Here is a 17,942-nt window from a genome sequence, read left to right on the forward strand (position 1 = left end):
TCGCGTGCCCCCCCCCCCCCCTCCTCCCACCAATCATCCTATGGACTATACCACCAGAATCATGCAATGATGCACGGAATGAGTGGTGGTGTTCATTTAAGTCAGATATTTGTGAAGAGAAAGAGAGGAAAAAATAACCCAAATTGGAATGTAAAGATTTTTATTGCATTCTACAGCTCTTTTCCGCAGAGCTTTTCCAAATTTTCAGAGGTACATACGCTCCCTGAGTCCCTGCAAAATGTAAAGAGCAGACGCACAAATTGTTGTTGCTTCCTCCCCTCCTCCCTCCAAGACAAAATTTTTAACTTTCATGATTTTATGTACTGCATCTTCTATCTTTTGCCGCAGAATTGTCTCCTCTGCTTCTCTTTTCCGAAAAGAATGACCTGATTTTTGCAGCGGCAATGGAACCTATGCTTTCGAGATTTTGGCGGGGGGGGGGGACCAAAGACCGAATTATATAACAGAACGGCAACACTGTATTCGAAAAACAACAAATATTTTAGGTTAGGTTTGGTTATCAGTGTGTCTTTCTTGCATTAGCTCCTATTTTCTAATTTTTTTTTTCATACAATTAAATATTCCTTCCTCGTGCTTTTCCTCATCGGGCGTAAGTGTGCCTGAATTTGATTCAAACATAAATGACAACTATCATTGAAAAGTTTCCCTGGCGCAGACTTTAAAATTCAGTGATGAGTCAGCCTGATACTGATTGTGATAAGGTAATTTTTTCAAATTATACACCCTAAGCAAGTTCATCTCTCACTTAGATAGGCCCCTACGTATGTAATACCATTTTCCCCCTATAAATAACTTTTAAGGCTAAATGACCCAATCTTTAGAATGCACCACTTTCTTTTCCCTCGCAGTTCACTCTCCTTTGATAATATAGTTTTTTGAGAAGGTCTTGATTTTGAAAAATATATTCAGATAATTAAAGTAGCTGGTATATAGACTGTTATTTTTTCCTTTCTTGGTATGCAAGTTTCTATTTAACAGCATCACCTGATGCAGAAACTAATTTATTAGTGCTGCTATTCTTTAGGGTGGTACTTACATTGCCCCAACCCGTAACACGTTGGCAACTGCATCAATGGAGAATTCTTAATTTTTGGATGTAATTACATTTCAATGCCTGGCGGTATCTAAAAAACATAATGATAAACTTGTTAATTCGTATGTAATATCACAGCATACCCATTAACACGTTTCCAAGTTATAGTTTAGAACCACAATCTTGGAAGTCTAATCAAGTCTGAGGATCTAAATTAACTGCGCCATTATGTATCTGTCAGTAAACGGATGACTCGGATGAGATTGTGTGATACTTACTTTATCTGCTTTTGACATTCCCTTTCACTTTGACTGTGATTACAAGTATGACCCAACCGTCCGCAGGTAGAGATCCAACCTCTCTAGAATCTGCATCAGATAAGATGGAAATCATTGATTTTTGGCTGTGACTCTCAGGAGACTCTCAAGTATTTGTGCAACGGTCAATCCTTGCTCTTGGATAACAGCAGCACAGGTGCTTGCAAACATAAAGTAAGCAACTGCCAACTCATGCGATATGGGCACTAGCAGTAAATTTTCTCAAATGTGATAATGTCAATCTCTCAAGTTAACCCTATTGTTGCAGGATGAAAATGAAACTGAAGGTGATGAAAGCTCAGAAGAAGAGGTTGAGCCTAAGCTCAAATATGTTCGTATGGCCAACGATCTGAAAAATATTTTATTCTCTGATTCCATCAGCTGTGTAGCAGTGCACCCAAAGGTAATTTTTACATATTAGTAGTGTTTTGCTTATATTCGATCAGCATGTGTAAAAATTATTTGTACTTTGGTATAATAATCCTCCCCACAGAAAATTATTTTTACATAATCTTGGCAAAAACTGTTGAACCATACAATGAATTGTTATTCTCTTTGGTTAAGGAATGTTGCATTAACAGAGAATTTGTCTGAAATTTTATGAATTTTGTGTTTGGATGGAAACCACTGAGTGAACTGAACACGAGGATACCCTTGGTTCATGAATTGAACAATAATTGGAGAAGATATGACAAAATGATCTAATCTGCTAAAATAGATGTGTTTAAATGTGAAATGCTGTCAGATGACGTCACTAGACGGTGCATTTTCTCACTTTTAAATCTATTTTTATACTTTTTCTCATATCAGAAACAAATTATAAAAAACACTGTGAAATCAGCTCTTTAAGCACTTTAATATGAAGCAATGAAAAATTTGCATGCAAATTCCTCATTCTCTTAAATAACTGTCCTATGAAGAATCTATTATAGCTTAACTCAGGGGTGCCAAGACATCTCAATCACTGGTTTGGTTGCTTTAAAAAGTAGGAAGGCCCTCCAAAAGATTCTAATCATGAGGAGGCAGCAAATGGCAAGTCAGCAAAATGGGTCTTGAAAATTGAAAGGCTAGCCCATTTCTGAGTAAACATGTTCATAATTTTTTTTTTTTACAAAATTGCAGCAATTTTTCTATAAAGCAAATTAGGAAGAAAAAGAAAAAAAGAGGTCATCTCTGGAAAGGGAGGGGAGAGGTATTAATTAAGGAGGCAAATATCCTCTGCATCCTTGATCGTATTTGTAATGTTGGCAACACTTCTATCTCCCACCATTTCATCTTGAGACTAAGTTCAACATACCAAAATTGCTGATAGGTACGTTTAAGGCAGATTAGATAGAAGGGTCAATAATCATCCAGATCGCGTGAAAACTTGGAAAGCCTGCAAAATCTTGGAAAGCCAAAAGAAGTAAAAGATTATCACTTTTCTTGAATGGTGCTAAACCCCGATCTAGCATTCCTTGGAAGATTATTGACGCCTGATCAGATAGAGCTTTGGAAGGAGAGTGATCAGCTAATGGCAGTATTAGGTTCAGAAAACATAAGTCTTCTATCTACCCGGTTGTACTTTTTACAAACTGCTAGAGCGCAATGGTTGAACTATGATTCTAATTCTAGAACAAAAATTTTATCCCAAATCTTCTTTTATGGTCCGTAAGCATTGAATATCATTAAGGATGACAGTGACCCAGGTGCCGATTATACCAGGTTGTAAATTTATATCCATTTGTAGCCTCTTCATACACATGTCTCACTAGGTATGCTATGTCTTTGCTGTTTCAGCTCTTAGTTGTTGGAGCAAATTGGGGAAAGATTTATCTCTTGGATCACCAAGGTAATATTGTATCTAATAAAGCATTGAAGAAGCATTCTGTAGCAGTCAATCAAATCAGCATTGACATAAGTGGCGAGTTCATAGCCAGCTGTTCTGATGATGGCAAAGTAAGTGATGTCATTATCCAAATATTTTTTGTAGTAGTTCCACAGAGAATATTTCAACCTTTCTGTGTTCAACAAAGACATTGAGAGCGTTTGAAGTTGTTTCTGTAATAACGGGAGATTTCATCCAAAAAATTCAGAACAACAATATGTCACATTTTATAAGGTAGAAAAAGTTAAAAGCATCAAAAACCTCTATGAAAGTACAGCTTATTATAATGTTAATGCATTTTTTAGGACACTTTTTCTTAGACTTGCAAGTTGCTCAATGTCATAAAACTGTTACATTTATTTTTCCTTATTTGTTGCTTTGGTAACTATGTTCTGTAACTTTGTCAAGATTCAACTGCTGCTTATTTTTTTTGATAGTTAAAATCCTATTTTATTTTTCATCTTTATTTACATCATTCGTCAATTTCTCAGGTTTTTATCTGCGGACTGTGTACATCGGACAGCAATCAAGAACTCTCTCTGGGACGCTTGGTCAAATCAGTTGCAATAGATCCGAATTACTACAAGCTTGGTTCATATAGACGCTTCGTCACAGGTAAGATATCCTTTTAAGTTTCACATGTGACCATTCACTTCAATGGTTCAGGAGCTGGACTTCCTTTGGGGCAGTGCTAAGAAATTTTGCGTGATGATTCAAAGAAAGAACTTCTCAAATGGAGGAAAGATTTGCCGCCTTGAATTTGCTCACAATTTGCAGTGAGATGCACTTGTAGATAAAGCTTAAGAAAGGAAAGTCAGCTCTATGCTGCTGCCGTACTAGTTGACCTGGTGTTAGTCTCTTTCAAAGCTTCCGAACAGTTTTTCCCCTTTCTTTCTCTGTCAGAAGAAATTGAAATTTGCCGCCTGATTCTGCAGCAACATTAGCACTCCCATAAATCATGCTTTGCCCTAGACTACTTTTATCTTTTAATTTCTCGTAGGACCTTGACATTTTACTCACCAATTTCTTATTTTTAATCTGAATAGTTTGAGAATTTTATTTTTAAGGTATCATTATGTTTTTTCTTGACTTTTTTTTGCAGGTGATGAAAGGCTTGTGTTACATGAAAGAATATTTCTAGCACGGATAAATTCTACTGTGATAGGAGAGGCAGAAGGTGGTGTTCAGAATATCAAGTGGAATGGTCAATTTATTGCGTGGGCGAGTGATCATGGGGTCAGGGTCTACGACGTCAGTGCTCACACATCTCTCGGATTTATCAAATGGAACAAAGGCTCATTGTAAATACAGTATTTTATTATTCATCCATTCATTTTATTTATTTGTTTATGTTATTGTATTTAGAATGAAACTTAATTATTTAAATGCTGGAGAGCATTATAATGTAATTCATTACATGCTCTGTTAAAAAAAATAAACTTTCACGTAGCTTAAGCGTGTGGACCCCTTGATGATTTAGAACTACAGTTTCAATTGAAAATTCCGCTTAATGCACCATTTAGACACAGAATAATAACAGTAATAGCTTTGTTCCGAGATGGAAACGGGTTCCTTAGTCCAGAAAATTGTTGTCTTCGATTATGTACGCTGAATTCCACAACCAGGGAAATGTTTTTTTAAAAAATACTGAGGATCATTGAGTGGTTAGTTGTTGTATTACTAGTTTAACTTAGGGGCACCAGTTTTTGTGATCTGTAAAAAAATCCCACTTTTATTTGTTCATTAGCAACTTAATTTCAAAACTTTCTTTTCAAAGTGTCCTCGAAAGGAACCATTCGCCTGAAAAATATGGCCCTTTTGTTTCATATTCAAGGTGTCATTACACCCCTCACATATACTGTTCTTTCAATATTTTTTGTCTTTACTTGCTTAGGTCGAAGGATGAAAATTATCGCTGCAATTTATGTTGGAAAGACAGCAATACTCTTTTGGTGGGATGGATAGATACTGTCAAAATTTGTATCATTCGGAAGAGGAAAATGAATGAAATGTACTCACAAGATATTCCCAATTACTTAGTAGAACCAGGTATTAAAAGTGTATTAAAAGGATATTTAATTATTTCACCATGATTTCTGTGATCGTTAAGGTATTAATAGTTAAAAAATACCAGTACAACGATGGTCGAGCAGGACTCAACCATCGCCATCGCTATCACTACAACATGAAATATTAAAAAGAAAATGAAAGGTATCTTAATCTCTTTCCATATGAATAATAATAGTAATAAAAAAATACTCTCTCTAGAAACTTTGTGTCAACTTCAAAATCGATATTTCAAAGATATTGATTTTTAATCACTGAAAGAGAGGCTGAAGAAGACAAAGAAGAATTGATTGATCAATTTTTCAGAGAACAGTTTTCAGTTAAAGTAAAATGTTTATTGATTTGTGGATCGTCATTTGATAAACTCTTTAATATGATTGATGAGAAAGCACTTCATGTCTTGAACGGTCAGAAAATTCTGACTAACCATAGAGTCAGACTTTTTTTCTAAATTAAAGAAATAAATAAATGCCAAAATGTTCCACCTTTAAATACTCTGCCAACAGTTGTCTATAAGAAGGCCAGTACCTATAACTATGTTGGCAGCTTTAATTGGTATTTAAGCTCCTGTTCCTCTTAAATTAGCCCTGGAAAAAAATTATGTTTCTCTACAGTTATTCTTTTTAGTGTCTCAGGTCATTATCTGCTTTTTCAGTAACTGTTGGTGTCAAAGTCTCCTGATTTTCCAATAACTTGAGGTTTTTCTCTTTCATTATGATCTTATGATTAGATTTGACAAAGCAATAAGTATCACTTGTTATTACTGCAAGTCATGGCAGCTCACTGATTATATTGTTTCAGTGTCAACTTTCAATACGGATTTCATCATAAGTGGCATAGCTCCGTACGGGTTGCGGGAATTAGTTGTGCTTGGTTACTCCAAAGAAGTGGACGATGATGGAAAACCTTTAAGGCCTCATCTTCATCTACTAGAACCTCAAGCAGATGATTACATAGATATGTATGCCGATAATCTTTCTCTAAGAGGCTATGTTGAATATGCTGCCAACGATTACAAATTAGGTAAGGTTATCAACGTTATCAGCATTATAATCATTTAATAGATAGGTGGAGTCCTCATCATTATCTAAATAAGAACTAAATATACCTATAGGTAGACGTTTTGAAACACTGTCATGGAGATAAAAGGCTTTGCAATTTGGCCACTGATGTACAGGAAGAAATCTGAAAAAGTTATTGAAAAAAATTCTAAGTTCTTCAACAATTTTGTACTTATTCCATTAGAAGTCAAATTGCCAAGTTGTATTTTGTCATACCAATTTTTAGTGTGTTTTTGGAAGGATATACACTATTTTGCGATGAGATTTGTATTTTTAAAGTAAGAGATGAAGCTCCACATAGCTGACTCATAATATGTATATACATGCTTTTGTTTTTTCCGAAAACATGGTTGCATCTTTATTTTTTGTCTGCATTTTTCATGAAATTTCATATCTACAGTGCAGAATATTTGCTCATATTTTGATCGCTCTTTGTTTACAGAAAATTTATCCGGTGAAAATTGGTTCATCATAGTCAGTCCAAAAGATATAATCATAGCTAGTTCTTTTGATGCGGATGAAAGAGTTGAATGGTTGATAGATCATTGGTAAGTAGTGGGTTGTGATTATTTTCCTGTGGAAAATTGTTGATAAATTCAAGTTTCTGCCGCTATGTTGCAAAAAAAAATCTATGCTCCTGTAGTACTCAAAGCATTGGTAGGTGCAGAGAGAGCACTGGTATGGTATGGGAGATCATGGATGCCAAATAGACTATTTTACATGTATGATATGTATGAAATCAAGATGAAACAACTCATGTGGTGTGGTCATGTACAGAGAGTGGCAGTATGCAGGTTGCCAAAGAAGGTCCTAGATTGGGTTCCTCAAGGGAGAAAGCGCAAAAAGTGCAAGTATTAAAGTAGAAATATGAAGGTGCTCAATTCCTGAAAGGTTGTGGTTTGATAGGAGGCTAGGGATTGTAGAGCGCCTGGGGTAAAGCGACTTATATATTATCTCCTGCGAAACGAACAAAATGGACAAATTCTTCAATGGGAGGGATGATTTCTCTTTAAAGTTAGCTTTCAAGGTCTGTTATGTATATGTAGTTACTATTTCTTTGATTTTTCTTTTTAGTAAATTTGAAGAAGCAATGACTGCTGTTGAGGAAGCCGGTAGGGACTTATCTCGGAACAGTCTTCTAAGTGTCGGCAGAAAATATCTTGATCACTTATTGTTTGCTCAAGAATATGATCAAGCAGCAGAGCTTTGTCACAGAATTTTTGGTAAGTCCCGCCTTGTCTTTTCCTTGCATATCGATGGTGTAAATCGGCAGTCATATAACTCGGTTTGCGATGTCGCAGTTTTCTTGTCATACTTTATTTTTCAAATGGAAAACTACTCAATGGCAATTCTTTAAAACTGCCGTAATTTTTCTTCCCTATGCGGAGAAAATTCTTCAAAAACTTCAAGGAATGATGTCAATTTGTTCTCCTTTAAAAATATAACTTAGAGGCAGGGATTTTCAGACATTGCAAACGAGATGTGGGATTGCGGACTTACGCCGTCGATATACTTATTAAAAGAGTTTCTTTGAATAGAAAAACTATTATACATCAAGGTTTTTTTTTTTTATAAACTGATACCTTTGAATAATGGTGAAAGCACTTTCGTGTGGAATATTGTCACACAGCTTGCAAGTGGAAAAATGCAAGGAACTTGTTTTGGAGATTTGTTTTTGACCAAAAACTCAATTTTGCCAACATCAGATAATCGGGGCTTTACTGTTCTTTGTTTTTTATGTTCACAGTTTTTTTCACAGAAAAACACGTACGTTTTGTTTGATTTATTTCAGGGCAAGACAAGCGTCTATGGCAGGAAGATGTATACAAATTTGCGAGTGTTCATCAGCTTAGAGCTGTTAGTAGATACCTACCGCTGAAAGATAAAAAACTAGATCCTCATATCTATGAAATGGTTCTGTACGAATATTTGAAGTTGGATTCTGAGGTAAATAGTCTCAACTTAATAGCTCATAATTTATCATAAGTTTCCTTCAGAGTTCACCAAATAAATTTGTTCGAGAAAATGAAACTGAACATTTTCCACAATCTTATATCATTCCAAAAGAACTCTTCTTCACTTTCTCTCATAAAGAGCTGAAATTTTGTGACCCATGGAGGCCGTTCATGAAGTACGTAATGCTCTGCATGAACAGAGGAGAGTAGCACACCCTTTTGTTTTCACATGTAACAGGATACTACTTCACAAAAACGTAATAAATGGAAGGGGGTTCAAGAAAATTCCAGGTTTAGCATTGCATATTTTCAAAACGGCTCCTTATCGTTATAAATTCTTCCTTCTAATTAGCGTTTAGTCCATAATTTTTAGTCTTTTTAGTCCTAGAAATGAAAATTTTCTCATCAAGTTAGCTTTCCTTGCATTGGTAATTTTGTTACCTTTTCAAGTTCCTATAGTATTCTCTATATATTTTTTTCCTGCGTCTTAATCTCTGATTTTTTCAGAGAAATAACTTCTACCTTTTTTTCTCCAATAACTCTTTCCCTCTTTGTGCAGGGATTTTTGGACATCGTCAAGGAGTGGTCTCCAGATTTGTACAATGTTTCAGCAGTTGTAAATGCAGTTTTGGAACACCTTCTAGTCAATTCTAATAGCAATGTGCTCCTAGAGGCCCTCGCAATTTTATACTCTTACTGTGGGAAGTATGATAAATCTCTAGCCATGTATTTGAAGTAAGTTACAGTTTAACTTTAATTTGATATCCTTTTTTTAAATGTTCAATGTGATTTAAAATCCGAGTGAAGAACAAAATCTATGAGATTCTGTATTAACATTTCAGCATTATTTAACATGTATCAAAATAAACACTTCCAAGATTTTAGGTGGTGTTCAGCGTGAAAACTGAATTTTTCCAAATGGAAAATGGGATGAACGCACTTTTTAATGAAAATTCAGAAACATTTCAATTTTTTTTCCATAATCTTATTGTATTCATGTTGAATACATACGGCTTCCAATGAAAAATACTTACTCCCTATTGCAACATTCAGGGTTTTCGGCAGTTTGGTGAACCTTTAAAGTAAGGAAATTCATAGGAAGTCATAGAATTTCGTGAGTGGTAAGTGTAATTAAAAGAGGAAAAAGTTGAAGTGGAAATCTTAATAAAATTTTAGGATTTTCGAAAATTCATGGGAAAAGTCATGGAATCGGAAAATGAAGGAATTATGGAAACCCTGAACATTTTATCTTTTCTTGCGTTTTATTTACGAACAGAAACCAATCAACAGTTCTATATAAAATTTTCTGTGAATTTTCTTCACTTCTTCATAAATATTCATAGAAAATTGGAATGAAATATTTTGGTTAGCTTCTTTTTAAAAAAAATGAAAAATTATCAGGGATTTTCGAATGCTGCAACGAAGATACGCATTTCTATTTAAGGAGTTGATGGATAAAAAATAATTTAGCCCATTATAATGTTTTTTTTATTATTAAAAGGATGTTAATAAATGTATTTTATTATTAATTTTCCTCATTTAGATTAAAACACAAAGGCGTCTTTGCCCTGATTCAAAAGTACAACCTATACGATGCTGTAGTTAACATGATAGAGGGCTTAATGATGCTAGACACCGACCAGGCCATCAACTTGTTTATTGAGAAAGCAAAAACGCCTCCAGAGTCTGTCATCAAAGCACTTCAAGATAATCCTCATTACCTTTTTTTGGTTTGTATACACTTATTTCCTTGTTTGAGTTCTAAGCCGTGCCATTTTCAAACAAATCTGATTTACATGTTTCTTTGACGGCTGCATAAACTTTCTTTTCAATGTTTTATTTTTTTTCAGCCTAAGATACTTATATTTTTTGAGAAATTCAACATCTAGTTATCACTTTATTTCTGTAAATTGAATGCCTGCCTATTCAAGGAAAAAGAGCCCTTAATGTTAGGAGGAATTTTTTTTATGGGAGTATTACGAGGGGTATTCGTAAAGTAAGTTAATATTTATCATATCTTCTAAACAAATAAAGATAATTTAAATCTGTAAAAAGCGTTTGATTTTTCATACTCTCAGCTTTCTAAAACGCTTCAGTTTTTTAAATTTTGTTTTCTGAGTGCCGAGTAACATCAGTTTTCCCACACCAGTCTCTCGCCACCGCGTGTCCAAAATTTGCGCACGCCTTTTGGGGCGCTCAGTGAGTTTTACTCATTGATTTCTTAGGAGAAGGTACAACTATTGATGCTGACAGAAACTGAGTTGTCATGAAAAGGCTCAAATCAGCAATCAAAAGAGAACACCCTGGTTTTTTGTCTTGTCAAAAGGTGTTGCTTCATGACAGCGCTGGGCCACATACAGCTCATGTGACCAAACAGTTGTTGATCTTTTAAATGGGACCTTTTCCCCTATTCCCAGGATCTCACCCCAAGTGATTTACCATTTGTTTCCTGAGCTAAAGACGGGTTCTGGTAGAAAAAGTTCCGCGGACGCCAATGAGCTGAAAGAAGCTGTACGAAAGTGGTTGCAAAAACAAGATCGACAGTTTTCTGTTGATGAAATTACAAAGCTCGTGTCTCAGTACGAAAAATGTGTTCAAAAAGATAGGGATCCCGTGGGAAAGTAAGATAAAGTCTTCTCATACATGAAAATATTCAATTTTGAACAAAAAATCGCATTTTGCAGAATGAAGTCGCCAGATACCGTCCTATGCGACCTCCCGATTGCGCGTAAATTTTGGACACGCGGTGGCGAGAGACGGGTGTGGGGAAAACTGAAGTAACTCGGCACTTAGAAGACTGAATTTCAAAAACTGAAGCGTTTTGAAAAGCTGAGAGTATGGCGATTAAAAATTTTTTTACAGATTTAAAATATCTTTATTTGTTTAGAAGATATGATAAATATTAACTTACTTTACGAATACCCTTTGTATTTGTCTAGTTTCATTCATGTAGTAATTTTAAACTTGGGTTTTGGAGTGAGAATATTCTGTTGTATCCCTCTTAATAAGTTATGAGAAGTTTAGTTCAATTTTATATCATTAGGAGGCGTACAATTTTATTTTAATCAAACAACTTTGTACCTTTAAAACACCAGACTATATGTCAGTCTATTAAGTGAAAAAGACAGTGAATTAGCGACAAATGAAAGTAGTAATTATATGATTTATATCATTGTGAATAGCAATTCAGATCCCTCAAGACATTATACAGGAACGGTTTTCTTTTTTCATTCTCTTAACCAATTTTCTCTTTGTTTCTGATTCCAGTACTTGGATGCGCTTGAAAAACGTGAAAGCAAAGTCTCAAACAAGCAATACCACGGAATTCTAGTCAAATTGTATGCTAAATTTGCAAGAGAAAAACTGCTACCACTGCTTAAAAGATCTGACAACTACCCCATCCAAGAGGCCCTCAACATTTGTAAAGAGCGCTCCTACTACCCTGAGCTAGTCTATCTATTAGGTACTTATCTCGGCTATTAGCTATTTATATATGTCCATCTTTTCATTATATTATGGTAGAGTTATTTCAACGAAAAAAACCTCGAAAAGGTAAAAAATAGGCGTTTTTTTGGTCATTGATGTCATGTAAAAACACAAATTGTAAGTCGGCTATCATCAAAAAAGTGCTTGTTTTATATAGCTCTATGGTTTTTGTGCAAAACCAAGATTGAAATTAATTTTTTTTTCAGTGATGTAAGCCTGTTTTACCAAATCTTAACAATACTGTACTTGCAAAGATAATCATGTACTCATGTAGTTGTTTGAATATTATCGGCTCAGAGCATGTTGATGGTAAAACTTCAGGATGTGTATTTCGGTTTGCGGCAGCCAGACTCTCTATTTTACTTCATTTTCTACTCGAAAAACTACTATAAAACATTTTTTAAAACTTATCTGATTCTTCCTCTCTTCTGAAAGAATATTCTGTGAAAATCATAAGCCATAATTTTGGTTTGCTCTCTCTTTAAAAATAAAATAGGAGCGCCAATTTTGAAACGTTACAACTAAGTTTCGTATTTTTGCAGTTTCACCATCGATAAGATACAAAACATAATAATGAAAAATACTCTTAACGAAAAGAAAACACCCAGAGTAGTACAATGTTGAGATTCACAAAAATGAATTTGAAACATTCGTTATTGGAATCAGGAGATTCCCTTGTCGTTTTTACATTTTGTTTCTCTGAACTTCAAACAAAGATTGAGAAGTGATTTAATTGAATCAACGTATGCAAAAACGTCCGATGTCCAAGACAGTGTTTTAGAATTTGAGTGGACAATTTCGTTGTAACTTAACGACACAAGATGGTTTAAGACGTTAGGAATGTAGAACAATTTCATAAATAATCCCCTAACTGTAATTAAATGTTTACAAAAGAGATTGATCCTATTCAACAGTGTTGTGAGACAAAAGAAACCCACCGCAATTATGAAACCATGTATTGGACAACGGACGTTTTCCTATACGTCGATTCAATTGAGGAGCTGATTTGTTTCTAAAATTAAAATATCAATTTTATCCAAAATTTCTGTTGCTTCAAGCAATCAATTTTTACTCCTTATTTGAGAACACATTAAGCAAACCCTCATGAAACAATGCCTCCTTTTCCACCCTCTCCTCCTTCCCTGCCACAAGTTTAAAAATCCTTTTGTTTAAGGATGGGATACAATTATGTGATGAGATTCTATAGCTTGGCTTTACTTAGGCGTTTTTTTTAAGGTCGTATTGGCAATTCAAAAGAAGCTTTGCACCTAATGACCCAGCAGCTAGAAAACATTGAACAAGCAATAGTATTTTGTCAAGAGCAAGATGACCCCGATCTTTGGAACGATTTAATCCAAGATTCTCTGCCCAGGCCAGGTAAAATTTTTCAATCCTTGTCTTATTTATCACAGTTGAAAGCTGTGATTTGCGCTAAAAATTAGGAACCTATTAAAAAATGGCATTCGATTATTTTGAATAGAATTTTAGACTGCACAGGGATTATGTAAAAAAATATCCTTAAAATTTCCAAGTAAAACTTGAATTTAACATTACTTTGTCAAAAGGTATCTTCAAATAGGAATTTGCTCCTTGTTCCAAAACTTTTTCAGTGCTTCAAAACTTTGTAAGTCTTGATCGCTCTCAAACTACAGACTTGAAAGTCTGTGAGCTTACTTACACGTACTAAAAAAAAACTGAATTCAGGAATATTATTTTTGCGTTTCTGTACATGTTTGAAAATTTGAGTATTATTTTTCTGTGATACTTAAGAAAAAATAAACTTCAGAGTTGAGATTTTTTAATTTTCCTCTCGAAATTTTTCGAAGCAGAATCCAAATATTTTGTTGTTTTCAGAAGAAATTGTTACCCAATATTTTGAGCTTATTGATTTAAAAAAGAAAAAAGAATAAGAAAAAATTGTGACAATTTATCCTGGGCAAAAAATTGGTATTATGATTGACCTTATTTTTTGTTCTAATGCAACGTATTTCTTGGTGTTTTGTTTACAGATTTTTTGACCTTTTTGCTCCAAAAAATTGGTACTTACATTGATCCTACCATATTAGTGAAAGAAATAAAGAACGGTGACAAAATTCCAGGACTCAAAAACTCCCTAGTCAAAATGATGCACGATTACAATTTGCAGGTTCATATTATTCTTTCACTTTTCTATGCATGTTACTATGTCTCTATAAATGGAAGAATAGACAAGAAAATGTAGATCTGAAAAATTCATTCAAGATCCTAACCCAATGTTCCAAGTTTGGAACCGGCGGATTTTAATGCAACTGTAGGCCATCTACTGGCACCAAAATGAGCCAACCGCTTGCAAGTTATACTTACAGACACTGAGGATGGTCTTCTCTTGAAATCTCAAAATCTGATCTTTCAAATTAACTCGAAAAAATTGCTATACCCACCTAAAATTCTGTTTTCATGGTCAGAACTCCTGTTTTCCATCAACCATCATATTTTAGGCAAATTCTTTGAATGATTTTTGTAGTCTCTTTTACTTTGATATGTGTTAGAAACAAAGAATTGAAAAAGTTTACTTGGTCAAATAGTTCAGCGGGAGAAAAATACACCAATAAAATATTTAATTATGTATACTTTTATTTTTCTTTCCCAACAGGTTTCAATACAAGATGGCTGCAAAAAAATCCTGGATACTGATTATTTCAACCTGCATCAGAAGTTCGTAGCAATGCAGAAAAAAGCCATTTGCGTTGATGGTATGATATACTTTATCCATTCACTATAAAAACTGCTAATGAATCTTTTCATCTTACAAAAGGTTTCTTACGTATTCCGTTCATATTTTAAGAAAATTTTGAAGATTACGCTTGGAGAGTTCCGTGCACATTCATATCAGTTTTATATTTAAAAATTCAGATCATCAAGTTGAGTTATCTGAAAACTATTTCGTAATCTTAGTATTTCCTGTTTTTCCAAACCAGCCACCCAAATAATCACAATCGACGAATGGTGTAGCATGAAAGAGTTTATTTTTTAGTTCAGTGTCAGTAGCAATTCTTACGGAAAATATTTTTCAAATTTCGAGGAAAATTTAGAACTGTCAATTAATGTTGGTGCATTTGATCTGTTTTTCCAAGTAAATTTATAAATTGCCCTAGCACTCTGAAGGAAATCGTACACGAAACGAATAGATTCTCTGCCAGCTAAATTTTGTTTATGACCTCTTCAGTATGATTTTTAAAATGGACTTTTTGATGCGGTTATGAGAAGAAGCAGACTGAAAAGTGAATTTTTTCTGATTTTTAAATGTACCATGCAGTAGCTATGTTGCAAAATATTAGGGATCAAGGAGAGCTCTCCTTTCTTCCTCAACCGGAAAGATAAGACAGATGTAACTGCATTTAAATGAAAGGACAATAATAGATAGTATACAATTCTCCCAAATAATAACAGCGAATTGTTAATTGTCGTGTCAACTTTCGAACGTGAGCTTTTCTGCAGATCTGACACAGCAGCAGTGCCAGGCTATGAAAAGAAACAATCGTGAAATATGGACTGAAAAATTAATGATTCAACCCTCCTTACCTTTAAACTGGCAATTAGAATGTTCATTTTGAATGCTTATTATATTTAGGAATTTCTAAAGAGCATTATATTAATAAATAACAAAATTTGACCAGCGCCGAATTTTTCCCTTCTCTGTCCTATCTCCTTCAATCTATTTGCATTTTAAACGCCTCCTGATTTTCCTTCCTCTTCTACCCTCATTTTTATCAATTTGTCGTTTCCTCTTACTAGTCATTACTTCATAGGGAAAATCGTCAGTTCCTGATATGAGCACTCTACTAATTTTTTTTTCCTTCCCCACAGATTATCATGTTTGTGGAGCATGCCGGAAAAATATTTTAATGAAAGGTATGTCATTGTTTGCTTTGTTTTAAGATGTTTGCCCTTTACTGATGAGGCATTTGATTATATTTTGTGGCAGTCTTGAGCTCATTATGTTTGTTTCTTAGAAAGTTTTGAACAGCAGCTTTGTTTTTAAATAGGTTTCAAAGGATCATAATAGGGCTGTTCAAATGATGAAACGTCGCAAATAACCAATCTACAGCTCAGCATGATTAAATAGCCTAATGGTCAAAACAGAGTAACTGCTATTAATGAATATTTGCACCCTACATGAGTGTGTCTATTCTACCTCTCAGAGTGATCAGCGCAGAGGTGTGCAAATTCCTCCAAAGAGTTCTCCGTCATTTTGGCTCTTCACTCTTAAAAACATTGTTTTAATAAAGTGTGATCCCTTTGAAAGGCATTAGGACATTCTGGGCTATGGTAAATTGCTGGCCAAAGAACAACATAGAGGAAATACAGAAGGTGGTGGCAAGGCAGCCATCTTGAAGATTTGCTGTGACGTAGAAAAGTACACGGACTGGCGCGCTGATCAAAAAAAAAGAACATTTCATGCATTTCATGATGGAACCTGAATGAGGACCTACATCACCACTCAAACTAACATTGAAAGTCATATAATTGAATATTAGTCACAATTACTTTCCAATTTTTGTTTTTTTGACGCACAGAACGTAGTTTAACATGGTTATACCTTTAAAACGGGACAGGTCGAGATAAAAGTTGTTATTACATGAAATATATATTTTTAACTTACTAATTATTTTCAGTTACAGTCGAACTTTGATAGAAAAACATATTAAAACATAAAAAGTCATAGTTACGAGTTTTCAGAGCTAAAATAAGTGGGAACCTCACAACCTTTCCCGCTCCCTTTGAAATTTCAAAGAGGTCTCGATTTTCCCGCGATCCTCTCGACCAATCAGAAGGGCGACTTCATTTTTAGCTGTGACGTAGAAAAGTACATTCATCCGCTTGCCACCATCCTTCTGTATTTTCTCTATGAAGGAACAATACTATCCATCTACAAGCTGACTTTTTACAGGACAAAGAAATGTATGTTACAGCGTCATTACAGCACTCCCATGCAGAAATGGAAAAAACTAATAACAACAGCATGGGTATTTTACACTTTTTTACTCTTAAGAATGCGGTAAAGTAGCTAACTCATTGTCGCCAAGATTGTCAGTTAGGTGGTATTGTTCTTTAGCCTTGGAAATGCATCATCTATCTGAATTACATCGGTATCATCACTAAAAGCTCCGTTAAACTTTGAAAAATATAGATTAAAATTGTTTGTTTTTGTAAAATAGAGTTAACGAACTATTCGCTTCTCTCTCAAAATTCCTTATTCGTTCAGTTGCAAATTCTGCGTCTCTTTTCCCTGCATTGAAATGAAGGATCATCAATCAAATTCTGTGGGGGTTGAATATTATTTTTATTCAATCTAAAGATTCAAGGTATATTCTACTGCAGGTATGGACAAATGGAATTTTAGAAAGTCGTCGAAACGCGTAGATTTGACAGTGTCCAATGGTACGACTGCAACGCCATATTGATAACTTGTTTACTCTGTCCTGAGAGTGGATCTCGTCAATTTTGGGTTGTTTTTTCGTGTTCTTAGTTAAGTTTTTCGTTATTTTGAGTTTTATCAATTTTTTAAATTCATCTGATAGCTTGTTGAAGCTACCAGATCTGCCAGAACCTCATTTTGAACTGCGCAGCAAAGGCGGTATGACTTGCGATGTCACTCGATGGCCTATATTCTCAGCCCTGCCACTTCGGCACCCCGTTTGTCCATACCTGTAGAAGAGTGTGTCTTGCTAAAGATTTTAACATAATGTCTAGCAGGATGGATACTTTGATTTCTCTTCAAGGAATTTATATTTATAGAAAGATAGGTGAACATGTTTTCTCTTAACTTTTTCTTCTTTTGTTTGCAGACTCAACAGGATCAGATAACATCCTATCATTTTACTGTCACCATTTATTCCACGAAAAATGTTTGACAGCGTTCAGTGAAATTGAGAAATGCATCATTTGTCACAAATCATCGTCTCACGTTAACGTTTTGTAAATTATCAGAGTTAATTTTTATTTTTGTATCTTGTATCATTGTTACGGTCGTTGTAAATATGTAAATTTTTCCTTTCCACCATTTTTTTTTTCTAATGGACTGTTGCTCATATAGCTTGTTAATCTATTTTTATACTCTTACAATCCTCTGAATGAAAAATCTATTTGAATCGA

General features: G+C 34.5%; 1 protein-coding gene across 1 annotated transcript; it reads left to right on the plus strand.

Annotated features, from left to right (window-relative positions):
- Positions 1-492: 492 nt before the first annotated feature.
- On the plus strand, positions 493-17,942 carry lt (vacuolar protein sorting-associated protein light). Its single transcript, XM_019048914.2, has 18 exons — positions 493-722; positions 1,640-1,774; positions 3,151-3,309; positions 3,730-3,853; positions 4,341-4,539; positions 5,133-5,287; positions 6,107-6,328; positions 6,809-6,914; positions 7,441-7,589; positions 8,159-8,313; positions 8,881-9,056; positions 9,865-10,051; positions 11,589-11,784; positions 13,044-13,184; positions 13,817-13,953; positions 14,440-14,539; positions 15,654-15,698; positions 17,636-17,942. The coding sequence occupies exons 1-18, from the start codon at positions 693-695 to the stop codon at positions 17,767-17,769; spliced, it is 2,550 nt and encodes an 849-aa protein (XP_018904459.1). The 5' UTR covers positions 493-692; the 3' UTR covers positions 17,770-17,942.

Source organism: Bemisia tabaci, chromosome 7 (assembly GCF_918797505.1).
Source record: "Bemisia tabaci chromosome 7, PGI_BMITA_v3".
NCBI classification, from domain to species: domain Eukaryota; kingdom Metazoa; phylum Arthropoda; class Insecta; order Hemiptera; family Aleyrodidae; genus Bemisia; species Bemisia tabaci.

Bases quoted from the DNA above. Each gene is read 5' to 3' on its own strand.
- lt (XM_019048914.2), top strand. From the start codon at position 693: ATGAGTCAGCCTGATACTGATTGTGATAAG. The intron at 9,057-9,864 runs GTAAGTTACAGT...TTCCTCATTTAG, and splicing joins TCTCTAGCCATGTATTTGAA to ATTAAAACACAAAGGCGTCT. The intron at 14,540-15,653 runs GTATGATATACT...CCTTCCCCACAG, and splicing joins AAAAGCCATTTGCGTTGATG to ATTATCATGTTTGTGGAGCA.